Genomic DNA, 17,837 nt, shown 5'->3' with positions numbered 1-17,837 from the left:
TGTGCCTGTAAATTTACCAACATCACTTAGTTGATGAAAAATGTGCTTAAGGCAATTTCAGGGTGTTCGTATACATAGCTTTACTGACTTATGATCATTACAAACAATAAAACACATTGCAACTTTGCAGAATTGAATGAAGGCAGCTGTGACTTTAGATCAGTTTTACAAGCAAAAAAAGGGTACATTGTACTGGCATTTCTGAAGATGCTTATGCATAAGTTCCGCTAGAGGTGTTTTTTGTGACTTCACACTGTACAGTCTTTAGTTTGTGTGCCAGAACCAGTATTTCTTACCAAGCACACTGTCTTTAAAAAGGAACTCATGTATTAAACACAGGAAACAAGCATTTCAGGGCTGTGTAAGCCAAATCTTTAAAGGGGCTGGATCCTTAAAGAAGGTTGCAATCCAAAGGAACCCTCCCAATATCCAAAGGATTTACAAGTGACTAGCACTCATAGGTGATGCGGATTTAGACCCCCCTTTAGCTCAAGAGCACTTACATATGCACAAGTTCCCACGTCCTTTGCAATTATCTTCAGAGGAATGCTTTTAGGATAGTCTTTTTCCTTCTCTTCTCTTATTCGACTGACAAAACAAGTACAAAACAAGTAAATTTTTAATATTGTAAACATAAATAGCAAGATGGAGATTTAAATAGCAATCAAGCAATAACTGGATAAGAAGCAGATTGTTTGAAGATATACTGCAGTAAAAATATCTCTGAGGACAAGAAAGCATCCAGCAATATCTGTAAGGGATGCCGACTGTGTCCCCCAGTAAGCTCTCTTGTATTAAAGTTGATTGTAGAAATCAGTGTAAGCAGCAGAGAAACCGGATTTAAAAAATCAAGCTAAAACCACCCATCATTGTGATGCCTCAGCTGCACTGTATGGGCTCCTACTGGAATCAGTTACATCCCAGTGTACAGACCAGTTCAAAGGACTGAGCAGAAGAGTGAACTAGAAATCATCCCCAGCAAGGATGATTTAAACAACCCCAGGAACTCTGAAGAATCAGATAAAGACACAAACTTCAACCAGCAGAACTAGGTGACCAGAAAACAAAACCACTACGAGTAGTTTTCTGTCCAAACACCAACTGAAATAAGAGAGCTCTATTTACGCAAACCCTCCCACCACACCCGCCAACTTGGGGTCCATTTTGTAAGGCCAAAATACAGCCAGCCATGAGCTGGCTCTAACCTATCTGCTGATAGGTTAGAGCAGAGATTCCTGAGCTGGGCTTGCTTAGATGCCATCACCATGGAAAGAGCCCCAGGCTCAGTTAGAGCAATGGTGGCTGAGGCTCCTACAGCTGCATAGGGAAGGGACCACATGTGATAGGAATTGTTCCAGTTTTGCACTGAGCCATGTTCAGGCACAGGGAAGCGTTTCCCTCTTTGCATAGTGATCACTCCATGAACAGCACATACCATCTTCTGCAGGGAGAAGACACGAGATGTTTTTTTTCTTAATATCACTTTTTGAAAAGGCTTATCTATCATGATGGCATAGGTATCACAGCTTGGGAATCACTGATTTAGATGACTGGGACTATTATACAAAGACTGTATAATAAAATACCTTTGCAAAAAAGACAGCCATGTTTCCTTTTGTTCTGCAGACCTGCAAGGATTATAGAAAAAAAGGGACAAATCAGCCATCACCCTAATAGCATAACTGCCCTTGTACAAACCACGGTGGAACGGACTGCTTCTTGGTTGCAACTGCCATAAATACCTACAAAAACTGAAAGGTTTTTCCAGATTCTAACAAAAAATCTGTTTGCCTGCAAAATCAACTGAAGAGCCTGCCACAGAGATCAAAAGCCCCAGTAACCAGTTTTTACCACAGAACTTGAAGCTTTACCAGTGAATTCAGTGGTAAATGTGTTGAGTTCTTAAACTGATGTCCAAATAGAAGAGGAGGGCACTTTAAAATAAGAGCTTAATTCAAATGTTTAAAGGTATTTCCTCAGGTACACAGACTTCTTCCCACTTTCACTATTCTAATTCTCTTCTTATTTGTTACTTGGTTCATCACCATGTTACAAAGTACACATAAGCCACAATGAAAAAAGGTCCCATTGCACTTAGTAGGGTTTAACTTTGGACATTTTAAGGTTTCTCTCATCTAACTCTGTCTCATTTACACTTTCAAGGATACAAACTGTCCAGTTAAATGTAGCTAATAATAGGATAGTGCACGGAATCTAACCTAATTTTCCTTCAACTTTCTTGATTTAAATCCTGCCCCAGATGGAGTAACTGCTATTCCCACTGCTGCTTCTGCAAATCAAATTCTTCAAATTTTCAGAGCAGGCATTTAGAGAACTACAACCCTACTTAATGATGCTGGGAGGGGAATGCACCTTATGAACATTAAAAATGTGATTCTCCTTTGTCTGCTTCAATTCTGTTGGATGTGCATCTACGGGCTCATGCATGGCATTTTAGATTTTTCTGTCTACCTCCAGACGTAAAATAATTTCACTTCTATAAAATCTCTGACTCTGTTTTGATTGAAGCTATTGCTTTCCTATCCAACTACTTTCTGATAGCTATAAAGGATCATGTACTGTCTCTAGATCAAAGCTCATGTTTATTGGCAAGAGTTCAATTGAAAATCAATAGAAAATTTCAGCTTTGTTTCAGGACTATTAAGTGAAAAAAACATAAACAGCACAACCAGCTCAACAGAGAGTAGTTTGTGCACAGCATTCTCTTTGGATACGGACAATGTGACATACAAATTAAGCTGCATGCGTCAGCTTTTGCTCTCTGTTGGTAAAGAGGAAAATGCATTTTCCAAGACCTAGCCAAATTACTGTGGCTAAGCAGCTGGGATTTCAGGGGGGTGGTGCCCTCCCTTATCCAAAGTGACGACAGAGCCCTCCCGCTGAGACTAAAATTAGCCTAATCACTGAAATTACCTCTACAGCCCTTACGTGTCCTACAGTCAATTCTGCAAAGACAGACCAAAAATCTTTCACTCTCTTACAATTCAGAGATTCCACTTTAAGAGGAATTTTGACATTTTCTCTGGCACAATTAAATTAAAAAGAGAAATAAGACAAGGTGCATATTTCACTGTATGTTTCCTGCTACTTCCAGTACAAGCTCTTCTGTTTAAAAGTGTCCTACGAGGGTCTCTTTGATCCTTTCATTAGCTTGGCTGTTTACTATTTGTAGTTCATCTTATTAATTAGCCAAGGTGTTTGTCAAATTACATCCAACAAAAAGAGAATTTCCACTGAGCAAGCCTGCAGCACAGACAGTGCTTTGTCAAATCATGTATTTTCTCAAATTTTTAAGTGATAAGCAAGTATCACTGCCACATTTGCAGACAGAAGATGAGGCATGGAAGATAAGTGAATTGCTCACAGCAGTAGAAGGAATTGGTTTAAGAATCAGTAAGTTCCTGCTTCCCACCTTCACTGGTGCTGAAATGAATCCGTGATAGTCTTGTTACTTGTCAGCCTAAAAACATTTAAGTAACTTAGTAAATAAAACATATCTCAATTCTTACCTGAAATTCGCCACACAGTTCGTGGTGGGCCAGCCCAAAACAAAGGACCTCTCTGGGTCTGTGCTGCCTTCACAGACTTCTTCTGTACAAAATGCTGTCCACATCTCACAGAGACGTGCTTGGCACTTTAGTTTGAAATGAGAGTGCGACCTGCCAGAAGAAATTCACAGGTATGTCACAAACATGAAAACATAGCAAGGCAGGTTAAACAGCAAAGCTTGCATTGGAGCTGATGGAAGGAGCACTTACGCTTTAGTTAAAGAAAACAATGCTTTATTTGGGTTTCATATAAAAATATATAAATTTCTCACCTAAATGGGATCAACAGATTTCTTATATGCAGAATAAATAGGCTGCTTGTGGCATCCCTGGGCATCCCCCTTCTTGGGAAAGCTTCTGCCCATGTCTAGAGCTCCCCTCCAAATTTCACCATGAGGCAAAGATTGCCATTTGTGTTGGATTTCTTTCAGTGACTTAATGCCATTGAGGAATTTACAGTATAGTTGGATTGCTTAGCCCCTGGGTCAACAACTATGGTGAGTTTAAGCAGCGACAATTAGGGAATCCTGAAGAAAGAACAAGCAGAAAACTGCCATTTGTGTTAACTACAGCACAGGTCACGTATCACCTCCACGAACTAGCTGCATAGTAGCTTTAAGCCCACACCCCTCGGAGAATGAGCGAGGACTTTGTGCATTCTCAAAATGTCTAGTCACCTACAAGGAAGATACATGATTTCCCCAATTTTTTAAAATTTGTCCCTTCCTGTATTTTATCCTACTAAACATTAGAATACAGTAAAGGTCACATTTACAGACTTTCACTTTTTTTATTTTCTTCTACCTAATTTCTCCCACATCTCCTTATTTTGTAGGATTGGTGGGCACCAGTGCTACATCAGAAACAAGTAAAATCTCACAAAGTCAGTCCAGCTCTGTAGCAATACAAAACCTACTCACTTCAAGGCAGGTTTGCACTAGAGACCTTGCAGACTGAATTACCTGAGCTACGGTTCTTCTGGGCCAGCAGGGAAAGGCTGGAGGAAAAGCATCCCCTCCCTGAAAATATTTTGCCCTTCTAATCAAAGGACTGCAAGCAAGAGCATGTCAGCTCAAGACTGTGTTGCAAATGTGGATGGGGACAGTGCCAGACACCGTGGTGATTAGTGCTCTATAAATAAATATGCCAGGTAAGCAGTTTCTTAGAGCTTTGATACACACGGACTACCTTCTCTGAGATTAGTCTCATTTACAACGTATTTGATTTAGGACAGACTGAACTAATACAGCCTGAAACATAAAAGTACTTGAACCTTGCGGCTTTAAAGTGGACACAGATGAACTTGCAGTACGCTGACTGGTCTGAGGTTTCCAGCCAGTGTTATGCCAACAGGTGTAGTGGGGTAGAGCAACACTAATAACCTAGCAGCGTTTACAGTGGTGGGCAAGAAAGGACCATCAGTGCATATCACATCTGGCAAAAAGGTGCACTTCAATTAGATTTCCACAAAATACTGTCAAATACCATCTCAAGTTCATGCATTTTTTTAAACTGTACCATGGTGTTTCCTGGTCATCTATACATTTCACCTCTCTCTACTCTACTATGTTTTGTTACCCCATCAAAGAGAAAGTATAGAACATTTCAACACACTCATCAACAAATTAGTTTGTGATGCAACAAGTAAAATCTGTTGAGGATAGAGAAATAACTGTAACTGACTGACCACAGAATGAACTGTGAAAATGTAGATTTACAAAAAAATACAGCTGTGAATTCTTATGTAGTTGTTAATAAATGGATGCCTGATCTGACTCCACCGAATCAATCTGTTGACTCTCCCTTTCTCCTCAATTTCTTTTTCCCATTACCCAGTACAGTAAACTCTCTACTTGCTGTTCATAAAGCCAGACCCCTACAGTGCCAGTAGCGGGTGTCGTCAGGGCATTGGCACAAGGACAAAGATGTTCTCGAATCATGCTTGATGTATATTCTTACCCTGTTTGCCATGCCTACTCACAGCTCTCAGCTATTATCAGTATTCAAGTGGCCTGGTTTCCAGAGGCACTGAAACAGTAGCCTCCATTAACATCTAAAGAGCCTGAAGTATAATTTTATCTCTATCTGCCATGTCCTTTATGCAGTCCATGGGTTCTCAGCATTTGTGAAATGTGGGTCTTCTATTTAAGTGACAAAGCATTACCTCTAGAAATTAATATATCATCACTGACTAAGGAAGCCTCATGACTGAACATGTGAAAAATGGAAAGAGTAACAATCTAACAAAGATTTTATTTATATTTTAAGGAAGTAAGTCCTCTTGCAAGTGTTACACTGTAAATATCAGCCAGATCCAGAGTCCACAGAAAAATCACGAACATCAGTGGTGTAGGTATTGACACACCCCAAATTGTGCCACCTCTGCAGAGCAAACTCAGTTCCTTTTGCTTTTCGTAAGTGGCAATTGGATACCTTGCAGCTGTTAACAGATGGAAGATTAACTTCTCACTAGATTTGCTAATCTCCTTAATAGGACCCTCTGACAAAAGCATTAATGGATCTACTGCGAGATTGCTACCGTAGTTCCATGTATGTACTCAACCATCAATTTCTATGGCCAGCGAGGTTGGGAAAATAACCTTAAAATGTACGTGCATACATGCATGTATGTATTACAAAGGAGAAAGATAAAGCCACACACAAAATGTGCCTCCCACACAAAAACTTTTGTAAGAAACCTTGATCATTGAACTGACAGATCCTTGAAATATTCACTCTGCCAAATTAAAACACATGCTTTCTGTAAGGAAGGTAATCAATATATAGAAAACAGTGTAACATTTTACATACTTAATGTTGGTTTAGAGAGAAAAACTCTTTCAATCCATTTCTGACTTACTGCTCACAGGAAAGCAGCAAAAGGTGGGGCAGCAGAGAGGGAAGCACAGCATGTGAGTATTATTCTTATTTTTTATAAGCTGGGATAATGCATGATCTGAAAAGATAACAGTCTACATTCCAAAAAACGATTAGAAAGTAGCAGAAAAGAAACCTACAGGCACTTCATCCAAAGTCATACACAGACGGGTTGTAGAGAGGACTCACCACCTACAAATTTCCATGGGAGCAATGCCAATTTGCTGCCTTTAACCAGGAGCTCAGGGCCGTACAGGAGTTTACTCAGGAAGCTCAGAGGACACAAGATACTTGTTGTTTTCTTTAGGAAAAACTTGTACCCAATTGCTGATCATAACGAGTCTATACATGAGCTCCCTTTGTACAGTGACTGGCTACCTGCAGCTGAGCTGACACCAGCGCAGCGCGGAGGTGTACCTAAGATATCTTAGGTGTTCATATGCCCCAAGCTGAAAAACTACCTAACACAAAAGAGTATTACAAATTTTTAGCACCTTCTGAAGGTAAGTCAGATTCAACTGTATCACTAATTCTGCCCTGGTGACCTGCTGTGTTGACTCTGCATCAGCTATTAAAAAGTCAATAACAATCAATAGTCACGGCTGCATAGCAATACACACCACTCAGGTTTTCCCTCTAGGAATCAGCAATGGTATTTTAGTCTGAGACATCTTTACAAATGCTGATTTTTAAGTAGTATTCATCAGTGACAGTTCTGATGCTTTAATTGCTGTCAGGGCAGCTGCAGAGAGTACATCCCAATTAGTTCTTTAAAATACATGAAGTAATATCACTCAAAATACTGTTTTACTATTTTTAGCAAAGACTTGATCCCCCTCCCCCTTTTTCACATGCAGAAGCACAATTTGTTCTGTTCCTGCGGACTCTCCACCACACTAAATCAAATGCTGTAAGAGCCGTCAATACTCCCTGGGGACCAGATTTTGGAGTGGTTACACAGAGTAGTGCTTTACTATGCAAATAGTCCCACTGGGACCCAGCCAAACCTGCAGTAATGTGCAGCTCAGCCTGGGGTTGTAACATTGCTTCTGCTCAGCACACTGACCAAGGAGGGAGGGATTCATCTCATCTGATTTTAGTTCTACAATTTAGAAGCTTAGACCTAAGCTAGTGAGACTATGCTCACTGAATAGCCAGCGGACAGAGTTAGAGACCCTCAAGAACATGACCCCCCTCACCCACCATCAGCATTCTTTCAGGGTCAGGTGAGTTTGCTGCAGGAAGGTGCTGGTATTCCCTCAGTGACTATAAAAGGAGCCTAGAAGCCTCGATAAGTTGCAAATATTTAACGTTTGAAAGCTTAAATTAGGTGACACAAACATACATAAATACAGTAACAATGCTATTACTAGTACTGCCAGTAGAATAGCAAGACTTCCCCTAAATATCCTTATGTTCACCACCCACCCGTAGCGGAACATGTTTTGGGTAAAATATCCTCTGCGTTGTCACGCTACATCAAGTGAAGGAGTACAGCTGGGGGGGTTACATTTACTATGTGTGATTCAAATGGACACAGCTCAGATTTCTACAGAAAACACAGATTTATCCTGGCTTTTCCCAGCAGCCTCTGAAACAATTGCTTAAGTGAAAAGACACATTGCAAAAGCCCAGGATTCACATCGAGATCACCCACCCTGTGAAACCACAAACACAGTGCCTAACAGAGAATGAAGCTGCATCACAATTTTTTATTTCCCCACAACCCATAACAACAAGTGAAAGCACCGTCTAAAATTGCCTTAAACCACAAATGCTGCATGAAGCTGGCATGCTAGACACAGCTTGTAAATCTGATTTAATTGTGAATGGTAGAGTGAATAATCAGAGCTCAGCAGCAAGCCTGATTACACATGAACACTACCCAGACTGCTCAGCATCGCTTTCTTTCTCCTTCCCCTTCCCCACACTCCTCCTGGCACAGCACAACCTAGAGACAAACACCATGATGCTGCCTGCAGTCTCTGGTTTTATACAGCTGCTCGTCACTGATGTGTATCAAAGCAGCTTCCAGGTAAGCGTGAAGACCTCTAACCCCTCTGCAACATGGCCACCAGTGTTACGCACACCCCATAGGACTGAAGATGACCTATGTAAAACACAACAGTCAGTTGAAAGCAGCTCAACGGACACAGCCAAGCACCAGTAAGTCTTTTCTATGACATTGAGCTTCCAAAGCAGGGAAGCTGATACAACACAGGCAATATATTAAAGAACATCTAATACTTCTCTAAAATTTTGTTCCTGGAACTCCTCTATGGCTATGGGGTTTTCAAAGGTGCCTGAAGAGGTCAGGCGACTAACTTCCATTGACCAAATAAAAAGCTTCCTTATGATTTAGGGAAGATTTGCTACTAAAAAAGCATTATGTAAACCCATGTTATGCTCTACTGAGAAAAAAAGGCTTCTCTGTAGGAGCAGTGCCTGAGGTGCAATACTCACTTGGACTTGGCAACAACCAGAAGGTCTGTGAAGAGGAAAAGGTGTCGCTCCTGGGTTTGCAGACCTGTCTTCAGCTGCACATGGCCATCCAGGATGAACATTCGGTTGTGGCACATGAATGACTGCACAAGGGGACATGCCTCCGGGCTGATGGGGGAGAAGCAGCCTTCCCTGAAAAAGGAAATAAAGGGAATAAAGGAAAGCGAATAGGATGATTGCTTGTGAGTGAGAACCAGGCAGTGACTTCCCACACCTACTGCTAAAAAGCAATTATTTGACCACATGTTATTGAAAGGTGAGAGGGACAATAAAGATAATCCAGCAGTCTGATTCTAAGACAAAATCTGTTAGGGACTCTCTTCACTGAATTACAGTCCAAACACATGGATAGCATCTCTCAAAATTTAAATACATCCCTCTCTATTTTGTCTATTTGTCTAGCTCCTTTTGTATTGAAGTCGTAGAGAAAATACTGCACCTTCTGTAGCCTCTCCATAAAGAAAGTGGAGACATATGCATGACAAAGGGATGACAGCACACCCACCTTGGTCAGAAGGAGACTCATACTTGGGGTCAAGAGCAACGTACAGAAATAATTCAGAATCAAGGACAAACATAAGGTGCAACTGAACCTTGCTATAGACAGACCATGTATTAGACACAACATGAGAAGCAGTAGCTCAGTCCCTCTCCCAGCACACAACCCACACTGAAGTAAGCTCCCATTGCAGGGTTTACCTATGTGACTGGAGCACGGCTATGCTGGTCTGTGGTGTGTAGAGGCTGCTGGATAATCCAAACCCAAGTCTATGGGGGGCTGATCAGGCTCCCTTCTGGAAGACACTGATATTTTCTAAGGAGATATTGAGTAGGTTGAAATCCAAGGTTACTGATGGTGGAGACCTGATTCTCTCAGCCCTCCTGATATAACTATTCTGCATGACATAAAGTAGTTGAATAGTTACTGCAGCGCAAATGTCTATTTATATATTGCCATGCTGAATGAATGTGAGGGTCTGAGGGGAGGACACTCCTCCTCTAGGGCTCTCCAGAAGCTGGCTGCAGGTCAGGCTCTCCCTTAGAAACCCAGAGACACGGCTTCAAATTCTCCCAGACAGGTGAGAGAACTGAACTTGGGTCTCCTACACCCTGGTGTACCTCAAATAATGAATTTCTGGATTAAAACCAGGACCCGTCAGCATCTTTACTCATTATTTTTAAATGCAGTTTTTCAATTATTTGCTTTCCCTAGAGGTGCCTCCAAATGAACCATTTCCCTTTGGTTGAATGAATCAGTTAGATTTTTATTCAAATGTATTTACTTATTTTTTCTTGTTAAAAAAGAAAAATGAAGCTAAAACTTGGCAGGGCCAGCTTGGCAAGGAAAGGCTGAAGTGAGCAGCTTTGCAATTATAGTTTATTCCTGGTCCCGCTGGAATGGATGACAAACACCTAACGACATTGCTGGGAGAAGAAATGGACTCTATATAGTGAAAGTCACAAAATAAATGGGAGAGATACGAAAGAAAACAAGAGTGAGCAGAGAAAACCTTCAAAAAAGGTTATAAACCTTCTTGTACCTCTCTTAGAGCCTGGATGATTCCCGACCCTCCTCTCCTTGATGCCTGTGGCTGGATTACTCAGGAAATTATTTAGGAAATCCTGACAGCTGGGAGAGAAAGGATAAGCTCTGAGATTGGCCTACATTAGCAGGACACACTTTCACTGATCTGTAAGGAGCTGGTGAGGATCTCTGCCTGCTGGGCAGAACCCTGTTTGGCCTTGGTTTCCCCTTTCTGTCTGGGAGCCTGAGTTTTTGACAGAATTCCTCAACTTAATTCATCTTAAACCATGTCCTAATCTTGCCTTTCATTACCTGCCTCTTCAGGGAAGAGATAAAGAAGAGGAATGACTTTCAGAAGGAATAATGCAAACCTGAAGTTATTTGATCGTTCCTCAGCAGAAGGGTTGCCCAGGAGTGCGGAGGTTAAAGCAGAGAGAGGAGTTTTGGTCCAATACAACAGTAACACATGCGGTGTGGCCGGCAACAGGAGTCAGGGGAACAGCAAGCATCTCTCCTACATTGCCACTTCTGTGGGACTGGGAATTCACCAATTCACCAGTTCATCAGTCCCTGGTAGGTTACTGGGACTTGATTTCATAAACTCCCTAGCAGCACTTGGCATAGAAACTTAAGCAGAAATCAGCAATGATGACCAGTCCGTCTGTGTGAAAGCCATGCATGGCCTCTACCTCAAAGGTTAAGTCAGGGAAATACTCACTTACATTTGAACCCAGTAACAACAATAGTTAGAAACAGCCCTTTCATGTTACACCGGTGTAACCAAATCAGCAGAAACATTCATAAAATCATACCAAAGTGCCTGCCCCTACTGTCTTTCCTGTAGGTTCAGGCTCGTATGTCCCCATATAGGCAACTCCGATTGTCCATTTTCTACATCCTGATTTGTAAGCCCCGGAACCTCCCAAGTTAAACTAAGCAACATCTTTGTCATGCAGGCAAGCAAAGGAAGGTGCAGTAGGTTTATTAATGCCAGCAGAGGTCAAGCAAATTAAACTTGGTTTTAGAACAGGAAAATGCAATAATATAAATCAGTTATTTTAGCGAAATCTGCATTTTGACCCGATTCCTTTTGACCCAATGCCTTTCAAGCTTCTCTGTCATCTGAACTCTGACAAGCACGCTCACATACTTTAATAGAGTTTATCTGATAAGCCTTATCAAAAAAAAAGTGAAAATATTTTCTTCCTTTGAAACAAAGTGGAAAAAATCAAAGCCATTAATTCAACCAGAACCTTCTAAAGCCCCAGGACGAAGGAACATGGAGGAAATTCACCAGCAGTGACAAAAATGCCTTTTGGAAAGCACGCTTTTGATCCTCTCAATTAATGTTCCATTGTTACAAGACATGAATGAAACCTGTTTTATTACACTGAAGAAAATGCAGATCAGCTATACCCTCAGGCATAGGGATTTATATGAGAGAGGTATTTTTGGAGTTCAGTTTTTAATGGCTCACTGATTTTTCTGACCGTTAAACGTGTCTAATTTTGAAAAAGTGCTAAGCTCTCAAATACTGACTCTGAAAATTCCTTTTAATAGAATTACGCAAAAATCAGTTCTTAAGTCAGCGTGATTTCTGATATAATGTAAAAAGTAAAAGTAAGTAATATAGGGTCTTCTCTGTGTTCCCCTAAAAGTCATTCTATGATTAGCACATGCAAAAATCCCACAAAATAACATCTTTCCAATTTGTCAGAAAAAAAAGAAGCCATCATCCAAGTTTGTCAAGAAGGAACTGTGAACTGATTTCCAAAAGATGGGGATATCCTGCAGAGACAGCAATCAGCCATGTTCCACTTCATGTGGAATCAGCAAGGCTGATACTGATGCTTAGATAGTGTTGCCATTCTAACTCTCCAGTCTCAAGTGGACATTTTTTCCCAAATGTGCTATTTTGGGGGTCTGAAATTTCTATGTGTGGTTTTAACCAAGGAGTAAATTCTGTAACTTGAGAATATCTACAGAGGTATTCTCGAGTTATTCAGGAAAAGACTACAATCACTGTACTGGCTGAAAGTACTAGAAAGATAATTGAAGATTTTTCTTCTGGCATTTCCAGAGTCTAAATTTTTACACCTATTATTTTTTCAATTTAATCAGAATAGGCATTTTATGCCTATTTAAAAGACACAATGATTTAAAAGAACTCTTCAATTTTGTAGGTGTAATATATGAAGTTGAAATCCAAAGTAGTCAGCCAAACACTGACAAATACATCCCTGTTGTATTCAGTGTGAAAGCAAACACATCACTGCTCACTTTGTCAACCACAAAAGTAACCACAAAAGCACAAAAGATACTACCTCTTCCCCCTGCAGACCTTCCTTGGAGTTTCTCAGTACAACTAATACCTGAATGGCATGACCCACAAAATGTTTATTCTTGGTGTAATGGAGAGCTCAGCTTTATTCTCTATTTGTAGTGAAAACAATGAAAAAAATTATATTCTCCAAAGGAGAGTTTAACAGCCCATGTTACATGGTTACTAAATCCATGATCCAAACATCGTTTATGCCAATGGGAAGCTTTCCCTTTATTTCAGTCGATGATGACTTCAGCCTATCTATGATTTAGGTTAAGCTATAAGATGCCTCAGAGGAACAATCTGTTCCAAGGTACCTAAGCTGGAATGAGCTATCGCAGGTATCTATCTCAGGTATATGACATCCCTCTCACAGACTGCCCATGCTCCATCCTAAATCTCACTCTGTTGTTTCAGTTATTGTTCTCTGCCAGAACTTCTCTCCACTGATGATATCTCTGCAGCCATAGAACTTGATTTCCTCTAATGATACAGAACCAATGCTCTTTGCACGACTGATACCTATTGGAATAAAATATCACTTTGCTCTTTAACCTCTGAAGTCCTTCACAAAAGGCAGGTGAGAAATGCACCTTTTCATTAGCAGAGCAGTAAAATGGCAGCTATTCAAAAGGCTGAAATCTGACTCAGCCCAGACACATGAGGGGCTGCACATGGTCTGTCCACTACTTACACATGCACAATACCTTTCCAAATTCCTCTCACAGTGACCAACTTAGCCTATAGTCATTTCACACATAGGTGTGATAAGCAAAGATACTGCATGCTTGTGCCAGTGCTGAAGCCCAGGTGAGAACTAGAAGCTCTTTCCAGTTTTGTGCCTGCACACACAGACCTTGCAGGTTGCCACATAAACCTAACCTTGTCTTGGCTACAGGCCAGGGAGGCCACCAAGCAGAGCACCAGGCAACCCTCCTCATGGTGCTCAGAGGCTTATTTTGTGCATCTCAAAGGCCAGTTTTGGATGGCTGTAAGGAACCAGCGATTTATCTTTCAGGAAAAATAAAGCCAATGAATTTTCAACTTCAGTCTCTCTCAGCAAAGCATTTACTGTATCATCACTGAGTCACAGCATTGGGCTAAAGCAACCCACTGAGAGAAGCTGGAGCTATTCACACCCTTTCAAGGATAGTGAAAACAGCAGCTATCTGCACAGTAAAAAACGTCTACAGCCTAGCCCACATTCCAGATTTTTGCCAAAATGGATTTATCAGCCAGGGACAACATGTGATTTGTGACCAGCAGAGATACCCCCAAAAGCAAGCCTGATCTAGATGTCAAGTTCCTTCATTTTCTTAATAGAGCTTATATTGGAAATCAGGTAACAATAATTGTACTTTTTTTCCGTGCCTCCTACTCAGACCCTTAAGCTCCTAAAACTCCCTGTGAGAAGGAACTTCAATAGCACCTTAATAGATGCTTGCTTCATACTTTTGCTAACGAGGCAGGCCCTGCTAACTGGAGCTTGGAAGCCAAGATGGTTTACTGCTGGAAATCCTTTATCACATAACACATATTACCCATATTGTGTGGCTGGAGGGTATTTTGCATTCAAGGTAATTAACTTAATAAGGTATTAAGAACTATTCTTTAACCAACCAAAATAAAAGAGCTCCAATTTGGTGTGCAGCCCCATCTCCCCTGAGATAAAGTAGAAAAAAATCCCAAACCTGTAACACAGCAGTGAGTACTGATCTGCCTTTGCAGGGCTGCCTATAGTGCAGTCAAGTGCAATATTAACATTTCAGGACTCCAACACGTATCTAATTTCATAATAAATGATAGTTTGGACGTGACTTGTACCTCATCCTGGCCAACCTGAAAATATCATGATAATGGATCACATGAGAAAAGAGAAGGGTGAAAAACTAAGTGAAAGAAGACCATTTTTTGTACACTGAAACCAAATCCCTACGCTTGGGACTGAACACAAGACCACAGATATATGGTCTTGCTTATGCTCCTGATGAATTTAGCCTCCATAATACCGAGAGCTCATTAAAGCGCATGGTTTGAAAAGAGCTGCTTGTCCCAGCCTGCCCTGTCCCCACTACCTGTTTGGTGTGGCCACCCACAGACCTGCTGGCTTCAGGGCCGAGCACTTGCAGCTCCTCTCATCATGAACGAGGCTCCAGGCAGACAAGGCTCACTCACACGGAGCAATCTGCAGGCTCAGAGCTCTATCTAGACAGGCAGGTTATATAAAAAAATCCTCTGCATTTTTAATGGTGGTAACCACTCACTACTGTCACTGCCTTCCAGCCATGACCAGCGCTCTCAGGGAGTCACCCGCGTGCTCAGGGTCTTTGGTGCTTCTTCCCACTTTGACACCTCATGATTCAGAATATGCTTTTCATCTAAATTTATGCAGCACTTTATTCTAATAATTATACCTGAAGGGTGAAAGGAAGCACAAAATGTATCAGCCTGGAGGGTAGGAGTGTTTTCTAGGAAGGCGGTAGGTAAGATATGGGCCGACGCCAAGTTAGTATGCTGTTGTAATTTTACACTGACTATTTATAGAAGGGACTTGGAGAGACAAGCATAAAACTCTCTTAATCACATGGGCTGCCAACCCATTTCTGAAAATCTGCTGTCAACCTGATCCCTGCTATGCTAAGGGAGCTTCTTTCTAAGGATGCTGGGCATGTTTGCTTGCTGTTATCTATGGTAAATCTTATACAGTTGAAGCAGCACTTTGTGAAAACGGTGCAGCATTCCAGAAATAGCAAGTCTATTTTCTCCAGCACTCCATTAAAGTGCCCCAGGCCATCACCATCGCGTACAGTAGCTTTTGCACAATGAAGCAAGTGAGATCTGCTCAGTTTTTCAAAGAGCATTAATTACTTTCTAAGTATTAAAACGCCTGCTCCTACTTCACAAGTGTACTTTACTGGTTGCCACTTCTTTTTTACAACTAATGTATTGGAACAAATCCAAGGCAGTCACCTCTCACACCCCTGTGTTTTCCCTCATGGACTGCGCCTGTGGAACTCACGGAACGCACTCTGCCTCGGAGCATGCGTCGGCCCCAGTTCACAGCCTCTAGCACAGGGCTGTCCTCACTCTACCCGTGCAAGCGGCTGGACCTCAGCAAGCTGCAGCAGAAAACACTGCACCCAGGATAAACCAGTGAGTCCCACCAGGGTCCCAGAGCCTTTGGATCCAAATGCACTGGCAGCCTCCCTTCCAGCAGAGGCAGCACAAGCACAAGCCTGGACAACAGAATGAAAATGAATATTAACAGAGGTTGGCAGCAAGCTTGGCCCAGATAAATCGATAAATTTACATTTTAGGGCAGAAAGCAGGGCTACCTCATATTTAGAAAATCAGGTACCGCTTCTCGGCTTCTAAAACTCAATGTACACATTTTAATTCAAAAGATACTGAGAAAATGTTCCAACTTAAATTATTCTAGAATTCTAAAAGCTGTTTTGTAAGTATCTGAAATGATCTTTGCTGATGTCAAAATCTTATTAAAATAAGATTTTAACATCATGCATCATTTTGACATCATTCAATAAGATTTTGACATCACGCAAAGATGAATTTCAGATAATAAGTATATCCTTCAGATAATATAAGCAATAATCAGTAACATAATAATACTTATAAGTATATATAACACTAATACTTATTACTTATAAGTAACATTCAGATAATAATCAGTAATAGAAATTATTATGATGAATCAACATGATTTATATTAAATGTTCAAAGCGTCGAGGCCTGTAACTATTATTTTTCTGTAGTCTTCCAAAAATCAGTACTAATGATTACGACTTGCAGTAAAATATCACATAGCTGTAGGGCAAAATGCATCATTAAAAAAAAAATCTTCACACCTTTCAGGATGGAAGCTTGGCAGCTTAACTGAAAACAAGCCACACTTGAAGTAATTTCTACATAGCCAAAAGGACAATATCCTCTGCAAAGCAAATATGTACTACAGCATGGTGGCTGGAGACAGGAAACATGCTTGTGGTTTGGTTTACTTCCAAGGTTTTTTGTTTTATTTTAACAAACAGCTGCAAGGTGTTTACTCTGAAAATTTAGCACAAGGGCAAAATTCACTATTGGTATAAATTAGCAGCACGGGTTTCAGTCATATTTTGCCTATTTCCACCAGAAAAGAATTTAGTGCAAGTTATTTAAATCCTATTGAAAAGTTCTTGCAGTGTGGGTGTCCTCCAGTCCTGCTATACAGCTCTGCTAGCAACCAGCAAGGGGTTTTGGTCCAAGTCTCCCTGAGCAGGGGAGAAGTTTGGGGGAGCACATATTCACGTGCAGAAGCCAGTAAAACCTTTTTTGGCCTTTGGGAAGGATCAATCTTTTATTCCCCACTGCAGTTCCCACTCAGTTTTACTGAGTGACGTAGCACCACCACTTTGAGTTACTCTCCCCTTCCAGTTGCACCAGGGAAATGGCGTTCCAGGTATTGTCTACCCAGACAAAGATTTTGTTGTTCAGATGAAAAAAAAAGTCAGAAAAAAAGTGAGCTGGAGGGGGGTGGAGAAGGAAAAAAATAGGATGAACAGAGGGCAAAGAAAGGCCAGAACTAACACTCCAGCACTGCGGTTCTGCACCATGGTTGTCTGGGCCTTTTGGAGCTTCTTGTGGCCTACAAGAAGTCTGGAGGTACAGAGGCCTCTTTTGCCACTTCCACCCCAGCTCCTTCCTACCCATTCCAAGGAGGCATACACAGGGGAGCACTCTGAGATCTCAGTTGCACCCATGTCCCCCTAGGAGGATTCAGTATTATTTTAGTAGCCTGAAGGAGTAAGGTTTCTGTCCTACCTTAACTTTTTGGCGAAGCAGCAATCACAATTGGGACATTTAATACCACTTAATCACAACCGGGACATTTAAAAGCCTTGCTCAACTCCACTGATTTTGAGTTACCTCATGGATGAAACTAACCTTTCCTTCAAAAGGGTGTTTCAAATATCTTCTTGCAAACTGTATTACAAGAGTTCGGCACAGGTCATGTAACAGCCAGGAACTCTGGGCTACCAAAAAT

General features: G+C 41.2%; 1 protein-coding gene across 1 annotated transcript in view; it reads right to left on the bottom strand.

Moving 5' to 3' along the window:
* The window catches only part of ARHGAP20 (Rho GTPase activating protein 20), a 61,401-nt gene that overhangs the window by 22,834 nt on the left and 20,730 nt on the right, over positions 1-17,837 (bottom strand). The window contains exons 3-6 of the mRNA XM_074569778.1: positions 8,910-9,080; positions 3,531-3,680; positions 1,587-1,628; positions 504-588 (exon numbers count right to left, since the gene is read on the bottom strand). Of these exons, the coding sequence (XP_074425879.1) occupies positions 504-588; positions 1,587-1,628; positions 3,531-3,680; positions 8,910-9,080 (448 nt within the window). The remainder of the gene's footprint in view (positions 1-503; positions 589-1,586; positions 1,629-3,530; positions 3,681-8,909; positions 9,081-17,837) is intronic.

The sequence above is a fragment of the Larus michahellis genome, chromosome 1 (genome assembly GCF_964199755.1).
Source record: "Larus michahellis chromosome 1, bLarMic1.1, whole genome shotgun sequence".
NCBI lineage: Eukaryota > Metazoa > Chordata > Aves > Charadriiformes > Laridae > Larus > Larus michahellis.
Note: the sequence above shows the minus strand (reverse complement) of the source record. Positions and strands in the feature narration are given on the sequence as shown.